Source organism: Cervus elaphus, chromosome 9 (assembly GCF_910594005.1).
Source record: "Cervus elaphus chromosome 9, mCerEla1.1, whole genome shotgun sequence".
NCBI classification, from domain to species: Eukaryota; Metazoa; Chordata; class Mammalia; order Artiodactyla; family Cervidae; genus Cervus; species Cervus elaphus.
In genome coordinates, this window is record NC_057823.1 from 52,790,515 (window position 1) to 52,818,495 (window position 27,981).

The 27,981-nt window shown below is 38.5% G+C and overlaps 1 protein-coding gene across 6 annotated transcripts in view; it reads right to left on the reverse strand.

The window, feature by feature from the left end:
• The window catches only part of PFDN1 (prefoldin subunit 1), a 68,323-nt gene that overhangs the window by 16,019 nt on the left and 24,323 nt on the right, over nt 1-27,981 (reverse strand). For all 6 annotated transcript variants that reach the window (XM_043912952.1, XM_043912955.1, XM_043912956.1 and 3 more), the window contains exon 3: nt 15,596-15,680. In XM_043912952.1, coding sequence (XP_043768887.1) covers nt 15,596-15,680 — 85 coding nt within the window. The remainder of the gene's footprint in view (nt 1-15,595; nt 15,681-27,981) is intronic.

Sequence of the window (27,981 nt, forward strand, 5' to 3'; positions counted from 1 at the left end):
GAAACTAATGTAGAACCAGGAGGCAAGTTACAAAGCAGACTTCAATTTCATTAGTATGGTTTTATTTTTGTAAAAAAACAAACAAAAATAAACAAATATCACAGTATACTAACATTTGTTAGCTCTGAGTGATGAGTACACAGGTGTTTGTCGTGTTAGTTTCGTACATTTGTGTACCTTTATTTTCTTCCCAATTAAAAGGGAACTTTTATCTTAGAAGCATGTTGTGGCAAAATGCTCCATCAGTAAATAGTTACTAAGCATCCACCATATGAAGTAACAAAACCTTGCATTTACCAAGTAGCTAATGTGTGCCAGCCACCAAGTGACTTGTATGTATCATGTTATGAGGTAGGTACTTCCTGTAAGAAGGAAGAAGTGCTGATTCTCTTCACCTCCAGTTTTCACCAGCTATCCATCCTGGCCTCCTCAATCTACTCTCAGGAAGACTTCTGACTGGTGTGTTTAGAAAAAGGAACTATGGCTTGGCCCCTGCCACTCTGCCAGGATCTGCCTGCTTGCAGAAGGTACACATTTTCCTCATAAACTTGACAGATATGCTCTCCCTGCCTCTACAGAGAGAGACCTGTACTTGTCCCAAACTTCCAGAGATTTGCTGGGTAACTTAACTCTGGATCAGTATTAGAAATCATTATTACTGCTGCACACCTAAGACACATCCTTCAACCTAATCTTCACCAGTAATAACAGTAAAATATATTTTAAATTTTCATATCAATATGCCCAACTTTCAGTTGATTCCATACTTAAACAGGAAATAAGAGGGTTATTTACTGTCCTTATCCCATCAACCCTGCTGTTGTTGCTATTTTATAGAAAAGTATATTCAGGCTTAGAGACACTAAGTAATTTACCCAAGGTGATAGTATGTGGCAGAGTTAGAGTTCAAATTCATATTCACTGATTCCAGAGTTCATCTTATTATGTCAAGGCATTATGCTGTGCTTATCAGAGCCAAGAAAAGCAGTGCCAATTACTTGCTAAGAATTTGTAAGAGGAACTCAAAAAATATTCTAAAGGTTGAAGTATTTTTTAATATACACTGAAAGAGGGTAGGAAACTGCACATTTGTATATGCATATGTGTTGAGTGTATATAAGCAACAGTGAAAGTACTATATTATAAAATCCTTTTAGGGAACTTTTAACCTTCAAAACTAGTAGGCATGTTTGCTTCCACCCATGTAAGCACACTCCTCCCTCAAATCTTACCCAAGAAACCACAGATACATATAGGCAGTGGTTCTAATCTCCTGTGCTTTAAATGAACTATGTTGCACCACTCCCTGCTGTAGTCCCCCAGAGAGCACGATCAGCTCTGAGATTAACTAGATATCGGTCTCTACATTCTGCAATCTCTCCCCAGAGAAAGCAAACTGTCCCTCAACAGACCAGGCCTGCCCAGCTCCAGGTCAGTGCTAATGGGAGAAGGCCACAACGCCCCAGAAACTCAGGTCTAACCGGGCTGACAGCGTCTGCTGCAGCACAAGACCAGGGGCCCGCAGAGCCCCCCTGACCATGGGGGAAGCCGGTCTCATCACTGCAGTCTGGCCCCTTCACAGCAGAGACTTGCCCACGTGCGTGTTCACTCAGTTCTCTGAATTCACACTGCACACTGTCCACACCTCTGCACAGAGCTTTTACACCCTGCTGCAGCGCCCTTGGCTCAGTACATGAACCTTGTCTACACCTCCTGTAAGTAAGCTACCTTTTCTCCTTGGTTGATCTAATCCAGTTCCATGACTTTAAACACCACCTATAAACTGACAATTTATAGACAATTCCCAATTTTATTTCACTAGCCTGGAGTTCCAGATTCCTATTTCCAACTGTCTACTCAACATTTCTACTTGGGTGTCTAACAGTATCTCAAAGGTTAACAAGGCCCAAAACAAACTTTCAATTTGCTTTTAAAATTACTTTTGAAACTTGAAAATTGACTAAGAAATACTGATCTGTGAATTATCAACAGCATATATGTTCCCATAAACATGTGGAATCTCTGTGGAGCCCATCACACATGGAGTGCTGTGTGGAAACCACAGTGAATGAACAGCATTGCACTTGGAATAACTACTCGCCCAGAACAAGGAGAACTTAACGTGAGTATAAACCATACTGATTTCATTCATTTTAGCCTTCACTTCTTTCCCTTAGGCCTTTCCAGCTTCATTTCTCACTTTAACTCTCCATTCTACCACTCTACTTTCAGACTTCTGGTCATAGCATTTTTTTGCTTTGAAATGCTGACTCCCCTGACCCAATCCTAGGTATTAATAACAAAGTTCTAACTGATCTTCAAGGCCCAGCTAAAATGCCTCCTTCTCTCATGAACCCAATCCAGATCTCTACAACAGGTGATGAGTGATATATGTGGAAGGAAGGAGGTATGGTTCTTTTATAGCAGGTTCAGAGCTTTCAGTCTCTCTTTCATCCCTACACTCAGTTGTTTTGGCTCTGCCTTAGAATATATCCAGATTCTGATCATCTCCACTGCCACCACCATGGTCTAAGCCACCATCAATCTCTCACCCAGACATAATGCAACAGCCTCCTGACAAGGCTCCTTGCTCCCACACTTACTCTCCATAATCCATTCTCACCAAAGCATCCAGAATGGTGAGGTTTAAAACGTAAATGTAAATCAGATAATATCATTCCTCTGGTTCAGAATCCTCCCCAAACTCCCAACTTCAGACCATAATACAAAATCCTTAATATGGCCTACAAAGCCCTATATAATCTATTCCCTGATACCTCTCTGATTTCATCTCCTGCTATTCTTGCTCACTCAGCTCAGCTGACATGTCCTCCTTGCTGTTCCCACAACTCATCAAATATGCTCTTACCTCCAGGGTTTTCATACTCACTGTTCCCTCTGCTTGGAACCCTCTTCTCCGAGATGTACACATACATTACTCCCGAGATGTACACATACTTTTACTCCCTTCAGGTCTCTCTGCTCAAAAATCACCTTATCAGAGAAACCCTCCCTGTCAGCACTACGTAAGACAGCTTATATATATCTCACCATTCTCTATCTCTTTATTCTGTGTTGTTTTTCTTTCTAACATTTATCAATTATTTATTATCTGTCCCCTCACTCCCATTTTCCAGAAAGTAAGTTCCATGCCATCAGGGCCTTTGCTAATTATGTCTTCTTTGCCTATAATAGTGCCTGGCACACAGTATTACAATAGACTGTAGGTTCCTTGATGTATAAAAATAAGAACAAAAAACCTCCACAGTGAGTCAAAACACCAAAGTACACTGTATAATCAAGACACCCAGCAAATATTTAATGACACATTTTTTTTTTTACATGCATACACTTCTTCTGGCCTACTTATTACTGGTCAGAGCCTTATCTCATGAATCTTAGAATTGTTTACCCAGGTGGCACCAGGGGTAAAGAATCTGTCTGCCAATGCAGGAGACAAAAGAGATGCAAGTTTGCTCCCTGGGTCTGGAAGATCGCCTGGAGGAGGAAATGACAACCCACTTCAGCATTTTTGCCTAGAAAATCTCACAGACAGAGGAACCTGGCAGGCTACAATCCATGGGGTCACAAAGAGGTGGATGTGACTGAGTGTACACACAGTCCAAAGGAAGGAAAAATCCATTGTAGGTGGTAAATTCAAACCCTGATATTGAAAGCATCAACACTTAAAAATTAAGGCAGCTGACATTTTACAATTAATTTCAAAACTTGATCCATTTTAAGGATCAACTCTAGTACCAGAAGCTCCTCTTCCTCTTATGTTTTCCATCACCATCTACCTTTTATTTCCCTCTCATGCCTTCTCTAAAGAGAAAGACACTAAAGAGAAAGCCTGCCTTAATGAAGGATCTGAATTTGAACCTCAAATATCCAGAAGTGCAAAGTGATTTTTTTTCACAAGTTTCTGGAGCTGATTAAACTTGACCATAAATGATGTCAATCTTGAGCTACTTGTAAAGGTTTTAAGTACTGCCATACATGTCATTCCACATGAATCACAAGACTTCATCATCAACTATATAGCACAGATAGTGTTGAAGACTGAGCTCTAAACTATATCTCTAAGACCCTTTAGTTCAGTTAAAATGATTGTGTGTTTCATTAAATTAGGCAGTAAGGCAGGTTGGTGACTTAAGAAATGCCTAAAAGGAACAAGCACTCCAAAAGCTTGCAGTGTCCAACCACTCAGATTTCAAAGCTTTAGGTAAATATCAGGATCTTCATTAAAAACAGGCTTTCCCAAGATACTCCTTAGCGAGAATCTCTAATAAAAGCAATCCATTCTTTCTTTGGCAGTAAAGTGGCCAGATTCAGACCAAAACAAAACACACATACAAAAAAAAACAAAACAAAACAGAAGAATCACACAAAGGGATTTTTGGATAGGACTTCAGACATAAAAATCAATAAGCAACTTCAGAATATAAAAATCAATAAATGCCCAGGTGAGTCAACAAAGAATGTGGAACACCAGAAATATAACTGCAAATCTGCTTCCAGTTTTCACACACTCTACTGCTGGTAAATGCATAACAGGGGACAGGAAAGACATTTAACTCACTCCTTCAGTCATCATCAATTCCTGGGTGGGGGAAGACCCCCTACAGAAGGGATAGGCTACCCAACTCCAGTATCCTTGGGCTTCCCTTTTGGCTCAGCTGGTAAAGAATCCACCTGCAATGCGGGAGACCTGGGTTTGATCCCTGGGTTGGGAAGATCCCCTGGAGAAGGGAATGGCTACCCACTCCAGTATTCTGGCCTGGAGAATTCCATGGACTGTATAGTCCATGGGGTCGCAAAGAGTCAGACACAACTGAGCGACTTTCACTTCAATGATCTTCAACAGCTTTACTAACAAGTACTAGATTGCGTTCATTCCAATCCCAAAGAAAGGCAATGCCAAAGAATGCTCAAACTACCACACAATTGCACTCATCTTACACGCTAGTAAAGTAATGTTCAAAATTCTTCAAGCCAGACTTCAGCAATACATGAACTGTGAACTTCCAGATGTTCAAGCTGGTTTTAGAAAAGGCAGAGGAACCAGCGATCAAATTGCCAACATCCACTGGATCATCAAAAAAGCAAGACAGTTCCAGAAAAACATCTATTTCTGCTTTATTGACTATGCCAAAGCCTTTGACTGTGTGGATCACAATAAACTGTGGAAAATTCTGAAAGAGATGGGAATACCAGACCACCTGACCTGCCTCTTGATAAACCTGTAAGCAGGTCAGGAAGCAACAGTTAGAGCTGGACATGGAACAACAGACTGGTTCCAAATAGGAAAAGGAGTACGTCAAGGCTGTATATTGTCACCCTACTTATTTAACTTATATGCAGAGTACATCATGAGAAAGGCTGGGCTTGGAGGAAACACAAGCTGGAATCAAGACTGCTGGGAGAAGTATCAATAAACTCAGATATGCAGATGACACCACCCTTATGGCAGAAAGTGAAGAAGAACTAAAGGGCCTCTTGATGAAAGTGTAAGAGGAGAGTGAAAAAGTTGGCTTAAAGCTCAACATTCAGAAAACTAAGATCATGGCATCCAGTCCCATCACTTCATGGGAAATAGATGGGGAAACAGTGGAAACAGTGGCTGACTTTATTTTTCGGGGCTCCAAAATCACTGCAGATGGTGATTGCAGCAATGAAATGAAAAGACGCTTACTCCTTGGAAGGAAAGTTATGACCAACCTAGACAGCACATTAAAAAGCAGAGACATTACTTTGCCAACAAAGGTCCGTCTAGTCAAGGCTATGGTTTTTCCAGTAGTCATGTATGGATGTGAGAGTTGGACTATAAAGAAAACTGAGTGCTGAAGAATTGATGCTTTTGAACTGTGGTGCTGGAGAAGACTCTTGAGAGTCCCTTGGACTGCAAGGAGACCCAACCAGTCCATCCTAAAGGAGATCAGTCCTGGGTGTTCATTGGTAGGACTGATGTTGAAGCTGAAACTCCAATACTTTGGCCACCTGATGTGAAGAGCTGACTCATTTGAAAAGACCCTGATGCTGGGACAGATTGAAGGCAGGAGGAGAAGGGGATGAGAGAGGATGAGATGGTTGGATGGCATCACCGACTCAATGGACATGAGTTTGGGTGAACTCCGGGAGTTGGTGATGGACAGGGAGGCCTGGTGTGCGCCGATTCATGGGGTTGCAAAGAGTCGGACACAACTGAGTGACTGAACTGAACTGACTGACTATATTGCTATCTCCACTTTACAGAAAGTTATTTCTATTACTAGAAAGAAGTTAAGGTGAAGAAAGATCAAGAGCCAAATCCACAGAAAGGTTTATGTTGGCAATGTGAGTTAAAATTATCAACACATGCAGATGTACTGAAGTCACATATGTGATTAATTTTAAACAACCTGACTCTCTGGGAACACTAAGTTAGTGTAGTAGAGAGTACTATATAGATGTCTATCCTTACAATATCCATTTCTAATCACCATCTTCTCCACCTCACCCTCTCTCACAGGCTAACTGCACATTTCCACTGTCAAAAACCACACTAAAGTTATGGAAAAAACCACAATCACTTGGTTAATCTCAAGCATAACCACTGATGAGAACATGCTCTTTGAGTCCCCCAGCTCCGGCTCTCCACTATAAGTGGATGTGCATATGTGAGCCCTATGGGGTTTGGGCAAAGAGAGAGCTCAAACAATGTACTTGTCAGCACTTCAAACAAAAAACCCATTCAACGAGAATGGCACCATGTTACTTTTGCCCTTTCTCCCTCCTTAGGAACTAAATTAAACAGATTACAGACAGTGGCAAGAGCTGGTCTTATAACAGCCTCCCCCTTATTTGTTATTTTTAGCAATTTAGTCCGACAACGCCCGACAACTAAACATGCCTAGAATAGCTAAAGGGAGGGGGGATTATCAGATACTACCAGCAAAACACTAGTCATCACTTCCTCCAACCCCCCTAAGAAAGAATCATTTTCCATGTCTTTATAGCATCACACAACATTTGAGCTTTTAGTCTCATACAAAAACAGAGCACGTATAAAACATCAGTGGAAACTGATAATGCTTCCTGACATGAAGTATTGTTCCACCCTCATGTGTTTTCTTAAAAACAAAAGCAGAATAAAATGAACTAAACTGTTTTATACAAAAGTTAGGAGTTTAATGCATGTGTGTCCATTTTGGAAAAATACCCTCACAAGATAATTACCTATCGAAAAGAACAGCCTCATGAATAGTGATGGAATTCAAATATTTTTATTATCCTGGTGGCAAATGAGAGATTTGTTTGAAACAAGACAAAGTGAGATGGGAGAAAATCCTCTAATTAATCATAATTAGCAAGACAGCATCAACCATAGACACTACTTTTAAAGAAATAATGGAGTAAAAATGCTTTGAAAAATGAATAAAATGGTAAAAATAAAAATAGTAAAGTCCTAAGCAGTATAACTATCTGTATCAGCAGATTAACTAAAATTCATTAAAACACACTTCATAAAATTTGCCACTTATAAAAAAAAGTCCACATACACTCAAGGAATTTAATAATTTTTCAACATTTTCTGAATATTTTTGCCACTATTCTAAGTATCATGTATTTTACATGATCACTAAAAGATAAAACACTACAAATGATAATATTCCTTGAGAATGCTACTTTATCAATGTGGTGTTAATAAGCTATTACACAGCTCTATCCAAAAGTATCTCTAGAACAGGTGATACCTAATGTAAACTACCTTTAAGCCATCACACACACAATCTCTGTGATTTCAATAACTTAAGCAACTACTGCAAAGATCAAAGGAGATGCTGTCACCTCGTATTACATTTTAGCTGGCCAAGCCGTAGACAGACAACTAATTATATTTACCTGCAAAAATATGATTACAATTAACTTTTTAAAATTAAGATAATGATCTGAATAGAAAGGAAACTGGGTTTTTTGTTCTGGTCTGTCTCCCTCCATCTTTTCATTTTAAGGGGGCACTTTTGCTTCTAAACTGGCAATTTAGAAAAAGAACAAGGTTCTAACAATAAATGTAATAGAAGTGACCCTAGATATCTTTTAGTCCAACCTTCTTTTACAGATGAGGACACCAAGGATTAGAATACAGCAAGGGCTAGAATCCAGAACTCATAACTCAACAGAAGGTATTTAAATGAGAATTTAGTATTTAAATTAGGAATTTAGAGTAATGAATGCTCTACTACAAGTCTATTTGACTTTGAGATCTCTATTTATGGTTCAAAGATCTGTTTGGATCTTGGTTTTTTTGAGTTAACATACACAGTGTGCTCATTAATACAGGTGTGGCCTGTCCACATTAAGTATTGAACAACTCATTTCTTCTGGCCAGCATCTATTACTTCAGATTAAAGGAGACCTATCATATAAAGACTGGTGAGAGTAAGAATCTAGTATGTGCTGTGTGTGAAAAGTCACTTTAGCCACATCTGACTCTTTGCAACCCTATGGACTGTAGCCTCCCACACTCCCTTGTCCATGGGATTTTCCAGGCAAGAATAATGGAGTGGGTTGCCATGGCCTCCTCTAGGGGATCTTCTCAACCCAGGGATCAAACCTGCATCTCATGTCTCCTGTATTGGCAGGCGGGTTCTTTACCACTACTGCCACCTGGAAAGCCCCAAAAATCTAGTACAAAGAAAAGTATACTGACCAACTTCACCTTACCATCAAGTTACAAGAGCAAGGAGACATGCAAATAACAGAAAACAAAATTCAAATTCTAACTCATCAAAAGAAATAATTCACTAGGCAGCCTGAAAATGAATGGAGGAACTCAGGCATGGGAGGGAGGAGGCTAAGGACAAATATCTATGGTTAGACAAAGAAAAGTACAGACCATATAAAGCATACAGCAGCAAAGGCTGAGGTCAACAACCCTCTAAAGCATTCAAAGGAAGAGTCTGGTGTGGTTGTGGACAAGTGTTCCACCCTGGGAATGTATCCTAGAAGAAAACAATAACTGAATCAAGATGCAAAAAGCTGAATTCTGGACTAACTGGAATGTAAAACTTTTTAAAAATCTTAATCACAAAATGAAGACACAGCAATGAACAGATCAAACCAAAGGAGTATGTGTGTAAATTATCGGTAATATGCACTTCACAGACAAACAAGAAATGGTCAATAAAGGGCAAATCTACCTGGACTGGTTACATCTGAAGTTCTTACCAGAACTGAAATACTTCTACTGAGGAAATGAAATATACCACGGACAGTTTACATTTGGGCAAATATTAGCACTTGAATCATATCACATATATATTGACCAAGATACTGATAATATTGATAATAACCAATAAATACTCAACCAGAAAAAGGAAAAGATTCACTCTTCTCTGAAAGCCACAGAGGAGGATCACATAGCTACATTAAGCTACATGTCCTAAAACACATATATTTCACTATAACTCTAGCCTTCCAACCATCAGGCCCTTTTAGACCTAAGTCTTAAATAACTAAAAACTATTTTAAAACAAACATTCATTTTTATGTATGCTGAGAATGCAAATGAACTCTACAAAGAGATAAGTATTCATCAGATACACAGATGATACTACCCTTATGGCAGAAAGCGAAGAACTAGAGAGCCTCTTGATGAAAGTGTAAGAGGAAAGTGAAAAAGCTGGCTTAAAACTCAACAGTCAAAAAATGAAGATCGTGGCATCCAGTCCCATCATTTCATGGCAAATAGATGGGGAAACAGTGGAAACAGTGACAGACTTTTTTTGGGCTCCAAAATCACTGCAGATGGTGACTGCAGCCATGAAATTAAAAGATGCTTGCTCCTTGGAAGAAAAGTTATGACCAAGCTAGACAGCATATGAAAAAGCAGAGACATTACTTTGCCAACAAAGGTCCATCTAGTCAAAGCTATGGTTTTTCCAGTAGTCATGTATGGATGTGAGAGTTGGACTATAAAGAAAGCTGAGTGCCAAAGAACTGATGCTTTTGAACTGTGGTATTGGCGAAGACTCATGAGAGTCCCTTGGACTGCAAAGAGATCCAACCAGTCCATCCTAAAGGAAATCAGTCCTGAATATTCATTGGAAGGACTGATGCTGAAGCTGAAACTCCAATCCTTTGGTCACCTGATGCAAAGAACTGAATTGTTTGAAGAAACCCTGATGCCAGGCAAGACTGAAGGCAGGAAGAGAAGGGGACGACAGAGGTTGAGATGGCTGGATGGCATCACTGAATTGATGAACATGAATTTGAGCAGGCTCCGGGAGTTGGTGATGGACAGGGAAGCCTTGCATGCTGCAGTCCATGGGGTCGCAAAGAATCAGACACGACTGAGTGACTGAACTGAACTGATTCATATCTGAAATCCCAACATACGGAACAATAAGAGAAGCTTCACCCAAGACTCCCAAATTCAAATAAACATAGAAAAGAGATTATTTACTAAACTTGTAATTACTTCTTTTTTTAATTTTAAAGACACCAGACATGCCTAGCTATCTAGTTACTACTGAAGGTGGGTAATCACCAAGCTAACTTTTAGAGCAGAGACATTTTATATTTCACTTCTCTCCAGATACTCAAACTCTCCTGGGACAGAGTAGGAGATGTCTCTGGAAAACAGATCTCCTCAGCAAGAGGCTAAGAGATAAACTACGCAAATATTTTATGAAAACATCTTGTCTTCTTAAGGGTAAAAATGAGCTGTCTGCATGTACCCCAATGTTCACTGCAGCACTACTTTAAACAGTCAGGACATGGAAGCAACTTAAGATGTCCATCGACAAATGAATGATGGTGGTACATATATTCAAAGGAATATTAGCCATAAAAAAGAATAAATCTGAGGATGAACCTAGAGCCTCTAATGCACAGTGAACTAAGTCAAAAAGAAAAAGACAAATATCATATATTAATGTATATATATATGGAATCTAGAAAAATGGTACTGATCAATTTATTTGGGGGGTTGCAACAGAGATGCAGACATACAGAACAGACTTGTGGACATAGTGGGGGAAGGAGAGGGTGGGATGAATTGACAGAGTTAGCACTGAATCAAATACATTACCATATGTAAAACCACCAGTGGGAACTTGCTGTATGATGCAGGGAGCTCAACCAAGTCTTCTGTAACAACCAAGACCAGTGGGATAGGATGTAGGTGGGAAGGAGGTTCAAGAGGCAGGGGACATATGTATACCAATGGCTGATTCATGTTGACATATGGCAGAAACCAACACAACACTGTAAAGCTATCACCCTCCAATTAAAAATTTTAAAACTGAGTTGTCTGGAAAGATAAATTGTGGTACAACTATATAATGGACTACATATAGCAATGAAAATGAACAAATCACAATCTCAACATGAACATATCGAATAGTTCACAGACACAATGTTGAGGGAAAGAAGAAAAGCAAAAAATATGGAGATTGATTTTGTTCATATAAAGTTCAAAAACTTTTGAGGGGTACCTATAGAGGTAGTAAAACTTTTTATAAAAGAAAATAAGTATCCAAAAGTTAGAGTTACCTGGGGGAGGGGGAGAACAGGCAAGAATGGAAGCAGGTGGCACTCTGGTGTCCTGTCAATGTTTGATTTCTTGACTTGGATGATTGTTACAGGTGACTGCTTTATCATTACTGATTAAACTACATGAATTTTAACACATATTTCTGTAAATGCTGTATTTCACTACAAAATAAATAAATGATGAATTTTTTAATGGATTCTAAACTTTGAGGTATGCAAGCAGATGAACCACTGGGTGTAATTCTTGTTTAATATATGTAAAACATTCTGCCACTGGCTTTGCTCTCACCTGCCCTTCTCTCCTCATTGAAAACACAGATAAGAATCAGTGCTTAACATACAGTAGTGTCCACCTGACATCACCTCCAAAGAGGGTGTCCCATCATACACACAAAGGCACCAGCCCAAAAGTGAAGGGCAAAAACTAGGCATCCATCCAAGTGCCTACCAGTCACCACCCATGCTGTGGAAAAAATGATCCTTCTTAGGCAGAGTGAAATATCCTTCATCATGGGAACTACTCCAAAACATTTTCTCATCAGAGTCTCAGAACTCAGCCAACTGCAGAGTGTCACAGGCACCTCCTATCCACTTTTCTTGCCACTATTCTTCCTATTTGTTTCAGGAACTATAATCTGACCATAATAGCCATTTTTATGGAAGAGTCAGGAGTTTCACAGTTTCTCAGATTTTACTTATAGCATGGGCTAGAGAGCTATTTCACAACTCTGGGATCGAAACATTCTGCGTCAGAAGTGGTATTATGCAGGGCAGAATGTCTTAATTTCCTTATTCTTATTTTTATTGTGTCATTGCTGAGCTAACCCGGGTGGTGGAAGGGTGGGAACCACGTCAGAGAAAGAGAGGAAGGAAAGTGGTCAACCAATATTTGCATATGCCTAAAATACAAGGCGAATTTTAGACTTTAGGCAGATGAGCCTGAAGCAGTAATTCAATGAGAGAGAACACAGGAGAATGACAGTCAAAATGTATTCAAACACATCAATGAAAGCTAACAGTTACCTCAAGTATTCCAAATACTTGAGAGTCAAAAGGCAAAAGGAGTCAAAAATTCAGCTCTAGCTCATCTAAATGCTGAATCTAAGTTTTTGCAACTGTAAAAGTCCACAAGTAATTGTTTGGTTTTTTTTACTCCCCAAAAGTGAGCAAAAATATAGGATATATTTTTTACTCTTTAGAAGATACATATCTCTTCAATCCATCAATAGGGTTTTAGGTCAACTTTAACTAAAACTGAAATTAAAAAAAAAAAAACAACTCGGGTCTTCCCTGGTGGTCCAGTGGTTAGGAGTCCACCTGCCAGTGCAGGGGACACAGGTTCAATCCCTGGTTCAGGAAGATCCCATATGCTGCAAGGCAACTAAGCTTGTGGACCACAACTACTGAGCCCACGCCCCCAATAAGCCACCACAATGAGAAGGCCCCGCACTGCAACTGTCCAGTAGCCCCTACTCACTGCAACTAGAAAAAGCCCTCAAGCAGCAACAAATACCCAGAGCAGCCATAAAAAATAAAAAGAAAATTTTTAAAAACTTGTACTTTCCCGGAGAAGGGAATGGCAATCCACTCCAGGATTGACCCAAACCAAAAACCTTACTTCATAAGGGATGAAAGGTGCTAATCGAAGCAGCCTGGCCTTAGTCTGCAGAGTTATTGTATAAATTATGCCTCCTCAACTTAATAGTAAGGTATCTGAGGGTACAAATTAACAACAATAATGATAATTATGTTGGACTGGCAAGAAATACTAACGCTCAAAAGAACAGACTATATTTGAAAGGCAGAGTAATAACTGGAAGACCTTGGGAAAAACTATTTAGAGCTCTGAATCTGTATCAAGCTTCCCAAGTAATAGTAAGTAATATTTGTAATGACTTCAACTCATAATAGTTTATATGCTCAAATCCTCACATTGTGCTATGAAACTAGAAAAATTAGAACAAGGGGAAAGCACTTAAGTTAATACTGAGGAATCAGAAAATGCTTCTCAGAAGTAGCCCTAAACTAAGATCTTAAGGGTTAACACAGTTGGTAGGAGGAAGAGGAAGTTCCCAGGCAGAGAGAAATACTCTTTTTATAGTTGTTAAGCATTTCAAATACCAACAAGCGAGCTAATCTATTCTATCATCTGACAGATATCAGAATACTCTTAACAGTATTTGAGAGACTCCATGAAAGGAAACTTTTGGAAAATGAATTTCCTGATATTCACCAGAGCTAAATAGTATGCTAAAATCATCATCTGTGGCAATTTTACCTTGGCATAGTTACCTTTTAACTATGAAAGTTAACATATCCTTGTTACAATTTATCCAACACAGAGGTTATAAGAAAAAAACAATTACAGCCACACCCCATCTAATTTTCTTAGGGTAACTAGTGTTAATTTAACACACATACTTACAACAAATCATATTCAATGTTCATATACAGATCTTGGCTTTTGTTTTCATAAAAAGAGAACTATTTACACATTACTTTGCCACTTATTCATCAGGACAATGTTTAGATATATCTACCAACAATTGCAAAAACACATTTTCTTTTTTTTTTTTCGTACTCTACATGAAATAATTTTGTTCAGTTTTTTTTTAAGGTATTTTTGTTCGGAAAACTCAACCTAGAAGAGTTGGGCTGACAAAAACGATAAAGTAGGAAATAATAAAAACCTGATTACTAAAAGGTAAGTTTTCTTTTTTCTGTTGTTTGCTTATTTGTTTTGTTTCACAATACATTTTCTAAGCTACAAAGTCATTATCAAGTCTGCTTAAATTTTCATCAGTAGTCAAACAAAAATAAGCCTAAGTAATCTAAAACACCACATGCTTGCCCAGCCATGCCAAGTTGGTGTCCCTGAGAAATCCCCAAAAGGCTGTAAGGGGTGTCTCATCAATTCAGTAAAAGGCTGAGTCAGATTCTGAACCACTGCCTCAAATAGTATTCAAAGAAATTAGATAAAGTGACCTATGAAGTCACTGTATCCACCCCCATCTCAGGAAATCTTGGTCCCCAAAAATAATGACCAGTTTTTTGTCCTATCCAACTTTTATTACATAGAGGATAGACCATTCACCAAAGTCCGAGAAAATTATTTCATTAAAGGTTTTAAGGACTTCCCAGGTGCCTTCCCTGGTAGCTCAGCTGGTAAAGAATCCACCTGCAATGCAGGAGACCCCAGTTCAATCTCTATGCTGGGAAGATCTCCTGGAGAAGGAAACGGCAACCCACTCCAGTGTTCCTGGACAGAGGAGCCGGTCAGGCTACAGTCCATGGGGTCACAAAGAGTCAGACACAAGTCAGACAACTAAACAGCAACAGCAAAGGTTTTAATGTGTAAGAAAATGATAATAATAAATTCCCAATTTTCCAAACACTTATAAAGTTATTATTCTTACCTATCATCTTTTTCCCTAAGAAAAAAAGATTGTTTTCTTGACTGGAGCACCATCCTTCAGATAGATAATTAGTTTTAGCTTGGTTGCCATGCCCTCCTTCAGGGGATCTCCCCAATCCAGGGACCAAACCCAGGTCTCCTGCACTGCAGGTGGATTCTTTACTGTCTGAGCCACCAGGGAAGCCCAATTATAGCTTATTATTCACTCTGTCCTTATCTAGAATCACAACATGTAAGAGTCATATATCTAGATTCTTTAACTACTATTATCATTACCTACTCTCACACCCATCTGCCACAATATGTGGTATTCACATACACACTGTGCTTTTATTTTTTAAGAATAAACATGTTCACTCAAAGGCAATGGAAGAAACACATTCAGGTTAACAACATCCTATCCTAAAGTATCCAAAACTCCCTAAAGTTTTAAGAGACTAGTCTTTTTTTTTTTTTTTTTTTTTTGCTCATACACTGCCATAAAAAGACTGCATCATTAGCTCTAGCACAATCAGAAAAAATAAAAACAATGTGACATGACCTTGGTAGGCATACATTTTCATTTAATGTGACAAAATGAGATCATTACTTTTCTCCTAAAAGCTGACTACAGCTATCATTATTCACTCAAAACCTACTTACTTCCAATTCTTTAATTTTTTCTTCTGCTATCTTCTGTTTCTCTAACAGCTGATTATGAATTGCCTCCTTGGACTGAAGAATAAACCTAAAAACACAAAAAGGTTGAAGATTAAGCCACTTGACCACTATGTTCATCAATAACCATATGCCACAAACACTAAACAAAGAAAACCAGAATGATCATCTCCCAACTCAGAACAAATAAAATGCATTATTATGTTAATATGACCAACTTGCTCAGGAAACGTCCTCAGGCTGAAGCCTTCTTGGCTGAGAAGGAATAAAAGTTTAAAAGTAAATTTTGCCTTCATGGCTTAAGAAGGGAATCAGGCTTCAAGGATATTCATAGACAAAAGAAAAAAAGGGAGATAAAAATCTATTGCAGGCTAAAGGAAAACTGAACAAACAATAAAAATCCCCCCTAACTTTAATTTTTCAGTTTTCTGTATCAAACTTTATCTAGATATCTTTCAAACAATATTTGTAAATCACAGCTCTTCCTCCAATCTTTAAAAAATTTTCTTTGTAACAGCAGTAACTCATGACCTTTTAAAGTCACAATCAAGTACTGTGTTAGGATCAATGCATTAGTGTTTATATGAGTTCCTCACACAAAAAGCACTGTATAAGGCCCAGTATCTTTTACTATATCCAGAGTGTATAATACCTCTGAAAAGCTCAAAAAGCACAAGTGGAAATTTTCAACTTTTTCCATTTTACATTCAGGCACATTAGTTACAGTAGATGAGGACAGAAATATGGGGAAGCTTTAAAAATTAATACTAAATCTGTTTTGGGACTTTATGTTCATAAGTCTTGCTGCAGGCAAAGGAAGAAAAAACTATTTTTATAGCCTAAAGTAAGTAAACTGAAATATTTCCCTTCCACTGGAAGCAAGGGAAAATCTCAATTATTCAAATCTCTTTCAAGATTGTCCAACTCAGTTATAACAAATTTTAAAAAATTAATTACGCAGGCTGTTTCTTCTCTTTGCATATAACTTAAGAGTTTAGCAAAAAACTAAACATCATCTCTTAAGAAGCCACACAAGAAAGCACATCAAATTAGCAAAAGACTGTTTCCTCTACCTACGTCACAAAAACAACACTGTATCTAGGTAGGTTCTTACCAAAAGGGTCTGTTGTCACAAACAAAAACAACAAAAAAGGACAACTCTAGCTTTGCCCAGACACCTGGAAGGAAACTTTTTTCCTCTCTTCATGAATACACCCTGACACACATATAACACAATCTGGTGTGATTCTCTCTTTCACTCCACAAATTATTAAGCATGTGTCCTAACAAGGACAGTCCAGGAAATTTAATTGATAACCCTAGTTTTCAGTACTAACTTGACCCTTTGCAAAAATCTTATTCATAAATTTACTGCAAAGACAGCCCACATTCATGCAAAACAAGGATTACCATGTAATGCTTTGTGTCCAAAATACTCATATTATTAGTCCAGGAGACAGGTGCTATTTCTTATAAGACTATTGTTTACAGAATATTTTTCTCAGAGCTAATTATTTAATGTAGTATTCAAAGAAAAGAGTTGTTTTGAACTGTAGTAAGTCTTGGTGACAACATATAAAAAGTATTACAAATCAAGGCCCCAGAGTTACCAAATTATGTCATTATACACACAATTTTACTAACAAAGGCTTTTGACCAAGGAAATAATTTTCAGAGTAAAATATACATTTTTTTTTTAAAATATACATTTTTAAATAGCACTGATTGCTGGCCAGTGAATAGTATTCTCAAATAATAGGTTATTAGACATTATCTTTATTAGTGTCTGGGAAATTTTCAAAGCTAAGATTAGAGGTCAAGTCATTACTTATGTGGTCTTTAAAAATAAAGTATCTGAACAGATACTAAATCCCTTGAGCAGAAAATTACTAGAAAGCAAGAACACTCAACAAAAACATGTTTTTCCATGACCACACACCCCTGAGGTATCTATACTGAACTGCGCCAACTTCAAAGGCCAGAGAGAGGTCATCGAAGTTGGCCAATCTTCTTACAAACCTGAGGACTTCTCAGCCTTGAAAATTTTAAACAGGGATGAGTATGGAGTAAATCCAAATGTCTACTTCAAAGAATAATTACATAGATAAAATTCAAACCCAAAAAAACTTACAGGAAATTTGGTTTAGTCCTCAATTTTTAAAATGCCAAAGATACATTGTATTGAGGATTGGAAGGAAGCCCCAGAAACATTTGGATTTCTGGAAAAGTCTTTAGAAAACACCTTTATCTAGTGTCAAAAAAAAACAAACAAACATGAGCTATTAGATGTTATTTTGAAGATAGCTATGAGTGGTATACAATAAGTATTATGTACACTGCTTCTCAAAGTAGAGACTCTCATAGGCATCTTGCCTGATAGTTTATGGAAAGCCAAATGGTAGGTAAACTGTTCTACAGCTCAGAATGTGCCCCAAAGGAAAAACAGCATGAAATGAAAAGTTATTTTCATATAACAAATGATATATCCAAAACGTACTTATTAATACTCAGTATTACATAACCTACAATTGTCACTGCTTTGTAAAAAAGCTTCTACATTGGAAATCAATGCCATGTGGTTATGCACGTAATCTATCAACGATGCATAGCCTGCTGTTTCATTTCCTCATTTATTTGTAACTATGCCATCTGAAAAACATAATTTTACAATGACTTCTGGTTTTATCTGAGAAACATCAGAAGCTGTGTTCTGAACTGTCCTGCAGTTTGGTACATAACTTCCGTTTTCTAATGATTCAGCCTGTATCAAAAGTGTTGTTCACTGCCAAAACACAACCTAGAATCAGTGGCAATGCTGTCTTTTGGATACACTTACAAAGTATGGTAACCTGGACACACACTATTCAGAAATAACAATATGCTTATGATAATGCATTTTGTCTGGGTGAGAAATTTTTAGAATATAAAAACGTATTTTAGTGGTATTTAAGGAATCCACAAATTATATAGCATAGAAAAAGCTAAATAAGAATGATCATATCTTATTCCTTTGTCTCATTCCATGATGATGAAAAAACTCTTTGCCTGTGTGCACAAAGACCTACATGCCAATTTTTTTCATAGTTTTTTAGCAAAACAAAAACAAACAACAACCTAAATCCCTTAGTAAAAAAGCAATTAAAAAATTACTCAGCCTTTCACAATTCTCCACATTGTAAAAGGCTGAGTAAGACTTCTATTATTGGCATCTTGTAGAGCAGACATCCAGGACAAAGGAAAAAAAAATTTTTTTTAACATTTTGCTGAACAACCACAATATTCCACAGTGTGGAGAAAAGGGAACCCTCGTGCACTGTTGGTGGGGATGTAAATTGGTGCAGTCACTACAGAAAACAGTATGCTGCTGCTAAGTCACTTCAGTCATGTCCGACTCTGTGCGACCCCATAGACGGCAGCCCACCAGGCTCCCCCGTCCCTGGGATTCTCCAGGCAAGAACACTGGAGTGGCTTGCCATTTCCTTCTCCAATGCATGAAAGTGAAAAGTGAAAGTGAAGTCGCTCAGTCGTGTCCGACTCTTAGCGACCCCATGGACTGCAGCCTACCAGGCTGCTCCGTCCATGGGACTTTCCAGGCAAGAGTACTGGAGTGGGTTGCCACTGCCTTCTCTGACAGAAAACAGTATAGAGATACCTCAAAAAATTAAATATAGAACTATCCTATGATCCAGCATTCCACTCCTGAGTATTTATCGGATGAAAATGAAAACACAAATTAGAAAAGAAATATTCACCCATATGTTCACTGCATCATTATTTGTAATAGTTAGGATATGGAAGGAACCTAAGTGTCTATAAATAGATGAATGGATAAAAGACATAAGATATATACATATATGTGAAAGTCGCTCAGTCGTGTCTGACTCTGTGACCCCATGCAGCCTGCCCGGCTCCTCTGTCCATGGGATTCTCCAGGCAAGAATACTGGAGTGGATTGCCATTCCCTTCTCCAGGGGATCTTCCCAACCTGGGGATCGAATCTGCGTCTCCTGCATTGCAGGCAGATTCTTTACTGTCTGAGTCACCAGGGAAGCCCATATACACATAAACATATATACACACACATAAATATATGATGAAATATTACTCAGCCATAAAAAGAACGAAATCTTCCCATATGTGACAATATGAATAGAACCAAATGGTGTTATGCTAAGTGAAGGACAGGGAAGCCTGGTGTTCTGTAGTCCATGGGGTCACAAAGAGTTGGACACAGCTTCACAACTGAACAATTACAAGAAGAAAGCAATAAACTGGTTTTCACCTTGAGTGATTCTGCTGAATCCTAGAGACCATGAGCATCCAAACTGTCAAGGAAACAGGATTTAAAACAGGAGATAAAACCTAGGCACCATCCAAAGTAAGGGTGTTATTAAGATAATCCTGCATTAAAGGATTCTACCTCCAGCTGGGGTTGGCGATGGGAGTGGGACTTGTCTCTAAAATAAAAGAAGAAACTCGTCTACCTATACCATGGTATTGAGTAAAATGAAAAAAAAAAAAAAAGTCCCCTAAGAATCTGTAACCCTAAGCTGACTTCTTCATGGGTTGTGGTCCAAATTCAAGCTGATTTCCTCATGGGCTGTGGTCCAAATCCAACCTATCAGGGAACTACCTGGAAGTCGGTGGTTAGGACTCCATGCTTTCACTACCAAGCATGCGGGTTCAATTCCTGGTCAGGGAACTAAGATTCCACACGCTGTGCAACGTGGCCGAAAATAAAACACGAAAATAATTGAGAAAAAAATATCAACCTATTATATATGGTCCAGAAAATTTCACTCACAGAATGTAATTTACAGTGTTCCTACTGACATAAATGGCAAAGGTCTAGTAAACGTGAAGATGGGTTAAGAAAAATTAATCAAACTGAAACACAAAGAGGAAAAAATGGCATGAAAACCAATAAAACAAAGCAAAAACAGGATATGGCAGGCAAGAGATAATAATTAAGCTGTCTAACATATGTGTTAGAGAAGAAAATCGCAACCCACTACAGTATTCTTGCCAGGATTCCATGGACAGAGGAGCCGAGCAGGCTACAGTCCATGGAGTCGCAGAGTTGGACACGACTGAGCAACTAACACACAACATATATGTAATTAGAGACCCAAAAATAGAAGAAGAAAATTAGAGAATATTTGAAGAAATATTTGAAGAAATAACGGACAAGAATTTTCTAAAACAAATGAAAAAAAAGAAGCCAAATCACAGTTCCAAGACACCCAGAGAAACCCAAACAAAAATAAACACAACAGAACAAAATAACATGTAACATAATCAAACTATTGAGAATTAGAAAGAAAACTTTGAAGGTAGAAAATGACACACTGTGTTAAAAGAAACAATGGTAAGAGTTACATCAAACTTCTTGCCACAAATTATGCAAGGAAGAAGACAATGGAATGACATTTTCAATGTACTAAAAGACAAAAGCTATTAACCAGCATTACACACACATTGAACATATCTTTCAAAAAAGAAGGGGAAATTCAAACTAACACACACTGACAGAATTTATTCTAGCAAACATAAATAAGAACTTTCATAAGTAGTTGTTCCAGCAGGAGTATGATAACATGTCAACTTATAAAGAAATGAAAAGCACTAAAAAGATTACAAATTAAGGTAAGTATACTGCTCAATGTTATGTGCCAGCCTGAATGCGAACAGGGTTTAGGAGAGAATGGATATGTGTATATGTATAACTGAGTCCCTTTGCTGTTCACCTGAAACTACCACAACACTGTTAAAATCAGCTATACCCCAATACAAAATAAAAAGTTTAAAGTTTAGAACAGCAACAATAACAAAAAAAGATGTAAATATAAAACACATGTTTTTCTCACTGTTAATGATTTTAAAAATAGTTCACTGTCTAAAACATGGGTTGACAAACTATTGCTTGCAGGCTGAATTGGTCACACTCATTTGTTTACAGAATGTCTATGGTTGCTTTCTCCCAACAATGGCAGGTAAGAGAGCTGAGACAGGAATTATACAGTCAGCAAAACCCAAACTATTTATATCCCATTAAAAAGCAAGCCTGTCAAATTCTGTAAAGCAATTATTCTTCAATTAAAAAATAAGCTTGTTAACCCATGATCTAAAGCAAAATAGTAACAATGTACCATGATTCCAATACATATCTAAAATGTGTAACAATAAAAAAAGAATGCAGAAATTTGAAATATAACAAGATGAAGTGATATTATTAACAACAGGTTACAATAAACTAAAGACATTAAAAAAATAAGGTAATAGCTAAATAAAAAAAATTTTTACTAAAGACTAATAAGTCAAAATGAAGATAACACAGGATCATATAACATACTCAATTAATCTAAAAGAAGGCAGAGGAAAAAAAGGAATACAGAACAGATGAGAAAAAGACAAAGCAAGCAGCAAGGTGGTAGATTTAAATCCAATTACATTCCAGAAAAATAAATGACCCAATCAAAAAATGGGCCAAAGAACTAAACAGACATTTCTCCAAAGAAGACATACAGATGGCTAACAAACACATGAAAAGATGCTCAACATCACTCATTATCAGAGAAATGCAAATCAAAACCACAATGAGGTACCATTACACGCCAGTCAGGATGACTGCTATCCAAAAGTCTACAAGCAATAAATGCTGGAGAGGGTGTGGAGAAAAGGGAACCCTCTTACACTGTTGGTGGGAATGCAAACTAGTACAGCCGCTATGGAAAACAGTGTGGAGATTTCTTAAAAAACTGGAAATAGAACTGCCATATGACCCAGCAATCCCACTTCTGGGCATACACACTGAGGAAACCAGATCTGAAAGAGACATGTGCACCCCAATGTTCACTGCAGCACTGTTTATAATAGCCAGGACATGGAAGCAACCTAGATGCCCATCAGCAGACGAATGGATAAGGAAGCTGTGGTACATATACACCATGGAATGTTACTCAGCCGTTAAAAAGAATTCATTTGAAAAAAAAAAAAGAATTCATTTGAATCAGTTCTAATGAGATGGATGAAACTGGAGCCCATTATACAGAGTGAAGTAAGCCAGAAAGATAAAGATCATTACAGCATACTAACACATATATATGGAATTTAGAAAGATGGTAATGATAACCCTATATGCAAAACAGAAAAAGAGACACAGATGTACAGAACAGACTTTTGGACTCTGTGGGAGAAGGCGAGGGTGGGAGGTTTTGAGAGAACAGCATGTATATTATCTATAGTGAAACAGATCACCAGCCCAGGTGGGATGCATGAAACAAGTGCTCGGGCCTGGTGCCCTGGGAAGACCCAGAGGAATCGGGTGGAGAGGGAGGTGGGAGGGGGGATCGGGATTGGGAATACATGTAACTCCATGGCTGATTCATGTCAATGTATGACAAAACCCACTGAAATGTGAAGTAATTAGCCTCCAACTAATAAAAATTTAAAAAAAAATCCAATTACAGCATTAATTGCTGGAAATGTAAATGATCTAAAGACCCCAATTAAAAGGCAAAGATTGCCAGATTTAATCTAAAAGCATGACCCAACTACATGCAGTCACAAGAAATCCCCTTTCAATAAAAAGACACAGATATGTTCCAAGTAAAAGCACAACCACACCCCCAAGGATGGAAATAATCAAAAAAGACAGATAATAACAACTTTTTAAGAGCATATGGAAAAGCTGGAACCCTCATACTTTGCTAATGGATACATGAAATGATATAGCTGCTGTGGAACATTCTGACAGTTCCTTAAAAGGTTAGAGTTACCCTTCAGCAATTCTACTTCCGGAAATATACTAAGAGAAAAGAACAAATACACACAAACACACATGCACAACAACTTGACTATACGTGTTCAAAGTAGATCATTCACAATAACCAAAAAACTATAATTAAAATGTGCATCAAATGATAAATGGATAAATAATAAATGGATAATAAAATGTGGCATAGTCATACAAAGGAATATTATTTGGCAATAAAAAGGAACAAAGTACTGACACATGCTACTACGTGGATTGACCTTTAACACAGAAGGCTGACAAGATAGACACAATTACACACTATGACTGTAAGGTTATGTTTATGTGAAATATCCAAAATGGGCAAGTTTATACAGACAGAACGACTAGTGACTGCAAACGGCGAGGGGAAGGGCTTCCCAGGTGGTGCAGCGGTAAAGAATCCACCTGCCAATGCAGGAGACACAAGGGACATGGGCTTGGAAAAAAAAAAAGAGAGACATGGGTTTGATTTCTGGGTTGGAGAGATCCCTTAAAGAAGGAAATGGCAAGCCATTCCAGTATTCTGGCCTGGAAAAATTCCACGGACAAAGGAGTCTAGCAAGCTACAGTCTATGGGGATGCAAAGAGTCAGATACAACTCAGCATGCGCGCGCACACACACAGGGCCAGAGGAAAGGGGTATTATGGAATAACTGATAATAGGTTTAAGAATACTCTTTGTGGTTATATTTTTCTGGGGACTTCCCTACTGGTCCAGTGGTTAAGAATCCACCTGTCAATGCAGGGGACACAGGTTCAAACCCTGCTCCAGAATGATCCCATGTGTCATGGGGCAACAAACACCCTGAGCCACAACTACTGAAGCCTGCACACCCTAGAACCTGTGCTCTGCAATAAGAGAAGTCACCGCAATGAGAAGCCCACTCATGTAGCCCCCGCTCACCACAACTAGAGAAAGTCTGTGCACAGCAACAAAGACCCAGTGTAGCCAAAAATATATAAAATCTTTAAAAATTTCATATTCAAAAAATACTAAACTGTACTATTAAGAGTGAATTTTGTTATAATTAATTTTATCTTTAAAAAAATAACCAAGGGACTTCCCTGCTGGTCCAGTGGCTAAGATTCCATATTCCCAATGCAGAGGGCCCAGGTTTGATCCTGGTCAGGGAACTCAATCCCACATGCCACAACTAAAGATGCTGTGTACCACAACAAAGATCGAAGATCCCGTGTGCCACAACTAAGACCCAGTGCAGCCAAATAAATGTTTTTTAATATTTAAAAAATAAAATATAGCCAAGAGTGGACTTTCCTGGTGGCCAGGAGGCTAGCACTTCATGCTCCCAACGCAGGGAGCCTGGGTTCAATTCCTGTTTGTGGAACCAGATCCCACCATGCTGCAACTAAGAGTTTCCATGCCACAACTAAGAGTTTGCATGCCATGATTAAATTTCCCTCATGACACAACTAAAAGATTCTATACACTGCAAATAAGACCTAGCACAGTCAAATAAATAAGCAAAAACTTAAAAAAAAAAAAAAAAGCCAAAATACTTAAACTGACATTTCATCAAAGAAAAGAATGACAAATAAATGTTCAACATCATTAGTTACTGTAGACATAAAAATTAAGCCCACAAAGATATACTGTTATAGTTATTACAGCAGCTAGAATTAACAACAAAAAAAGGCAATATCAAGTGTTGGTTAAGATGGAAGCAACTACAACTCTCACATATAGATGGTGGGTGTGCAAAATGGTATAGCCACTTTGGAAAAGAGTTTGGCGGTTTCTCATAAATGTAAGCAATCATTTACCATTCAACACAGTAATCCTACTCCTAGATATTTACCTAAGAGAAACAAAACATATGTCCATGCAAAGACGGTACACAAATATTTACGGCTGGGTTATCCAGAATTGCCAAAAACTGGAAACTCAATGTCCACCAAGAATTGCATGGACGAACTATGGTACAATTATACAACAGTATGCTACTGAGCAATAAAAACGAACAAACTACTAATATACTAAGCAACATGGAGACGTCTCAAAACCATTATGTTAAGTCAAGCAAGACAAACGCAGAAGGTTGCACACATTATAATTCTATTTACAAAACATTCTTAAAAAAGCAAAACTATAAGAACAAAAAGCAAATCAACAGTTGTTAGGGGGTGAGGGTAAAGAGACAACTAACTACAAATGAATATAAAGGAATGTTTTGAGGGGATGTAAACATTCTATAACTTAACTGTGGTGATAATTACACAGCAGCATGTTTCTCAAAACATACAGAACTATACAACTAAAATGGGTACATTTTACTCTATATAAATTATACATGAGAAACAAACATTACTTTCAACACAATGGAAATAACAGACTAATTCTAAAATGTTGTTAACACAGAAGAAATCCACCCTCACACACTGATCCCCAGCTAGCTACCTGCTTTGGACAGCATCATGTGGACCATGCAGACCCCACCTGTCTCCAAAGTTTGGGGCGTGTGGGACCTGGGGCACATGGTGTGTAGTTATGGTTCAGCTGGGGGATCTGGAGCAGTCCTGTGAAGATGTTGCAGGAGCCTCACTGTGCATGAAACAGCATAGAAACCCCCTTCCTTATTACCAGTCTCTTCAAACTGTATGCCAGATATTCTCAATATTATAGTGATAAATACATTAAATTATTTTTTGGAACATTTTGAGATTGCTGAATTAAATATCAACTAAATGTAAATAATAAACCTAAGATGGCATAGTGGAAGGACGTGAGCTCACCTCTTTATGGAAACCCCAAAATCACAACTGCCAAACCATTAACAGAAAAACACTGGAACTTACCAAAAAAGATACCAAAGATAACAGAAGGAGCACAATCATGATAAAATCAAATCCTATATCCACTGGGTGGGCAACCGACAAACTAGAAAATAACTATACCACAGACGTTCTTGCACAACAGTTCTAAGCCACGTGTCAGGACCTCGAGCCTGCGGATCTAGCAACAAGAGTAGATCCCAGAGAATCTAGCTATGAAGGCCAGCAGGGTTTGATCACAGGAAGTCCACAAGACTGGGGGAAACATAAACTCCATTCCTGGAGGGGGCACACAAGGTCTCAAGTGCACTAGGACCCAGGGAAAAAAGTAATGACCTCAGAATAGCCTGGGCTAGATCTACCTGCTGGAACTGGAGAGTCTCCTGTGGAAGAAAAGAGCAGCTGGGGCTCACTGCAGAGAAAAAGTCACTGGTAGCAGTAGTTCTGGGGAGTGCTCACTGGCATGAGCCCTCCTAAAGGCTGCCATTTTCTCATAAGAACTGGCCCCACCCAACAACCTGTAGGCTCCAGTGCGGGTACACTTTGGACCAAAAAACCAACACAGTGGAAACACAGCCCCATGCATTAGCAGAAAAAGTGCTTAAATTCTTCCTAAGCATACAGCTGCCCAATAGACACAACCCTTGACACAGCCCTGCCCACCAGACGGACAAAACCCAGCTCCACCATCCAGTGGGCAGGAACCAGTACTTCCGAGCAGGAAACCTGTACAAGTCTCTTAGACTCATCCACCGGGAAGAAGACAGCAGAATCAAGAACTACAATCCTGCAGCCTATGAAACAGAAACTGCAATCACAGAAAGTGAGGCAAAAGGAGATAGCAAAGGAATATGTCCCAGATCAAGGAACAGGATAAAAGCTCAGAAGAAGTGAACTGGAGATAGGCAATTTAGACAAAAAAGAATTTAGAATAACAGCAGAGATATTTAAGAATCTCACGAGAAAAAATGGAGGTACATCAGGAAGACAGAAGAAATGTTTAACAAAGACCTAGAAGAACTAAGAATGAACAGAGATGAACAATACAATACCTGAAATGAAAAATACACTAGAAGAAATCAATTGCAGAATAACTGAGGCTGAAAAATGGATATGTGAGCTGGAAGACAGAATTGTGGAAATCACTGCCATGGAACAGAAAAAAGGAAAAAGGAATTAGGACAGTCTCAGAGACCTCTCGGAGAAGGCAACAGCAACCCACTCCAGTACTCGTGCCTGGAAAATCCCATGGACGGATAAGCCTGGTGGGCTGCAGTCCATGGGGTCGCTAAGAGTCGGACACGACTGAGCGACTTCACTTTCACCTTTCACTTTCATGCATTGGAGAAGGAAATGGCAACCTGCTCCAGTGTTCTTGCCTGGAGAATCCCAGGGACGGGGAAGCCTGGTGGGCCGCCGTCTGTGGGGTCGCACAGAGTCAGACATGACTGAAGTGACTCAGCAGCAGCAGCAGCAGCAGAGACCTCTGGGACAGCATTAAACACACCAACATGAGTATTACAGGGGTCCCAGAAGGAGAAGAGAGAGCAGAAAAGAACCTGAGAAAACATTTTATAATAAAATTTTTATTATACAATAAAAAATTACCTGAAGAGATAATGGCTGAAAACTTCTCTAACATGGGAAAGGGAAGTGTCACCCAAGTCCACAAAGCACAGAGAGCCCCAGGCAGGACAAACCCAAGGAAGAACACACCAAGAGACAACAGCAACCAAACCAACAAAAATTAAAGACAAAGAAAAAAAGACTAAAAGCAACAAGGGAA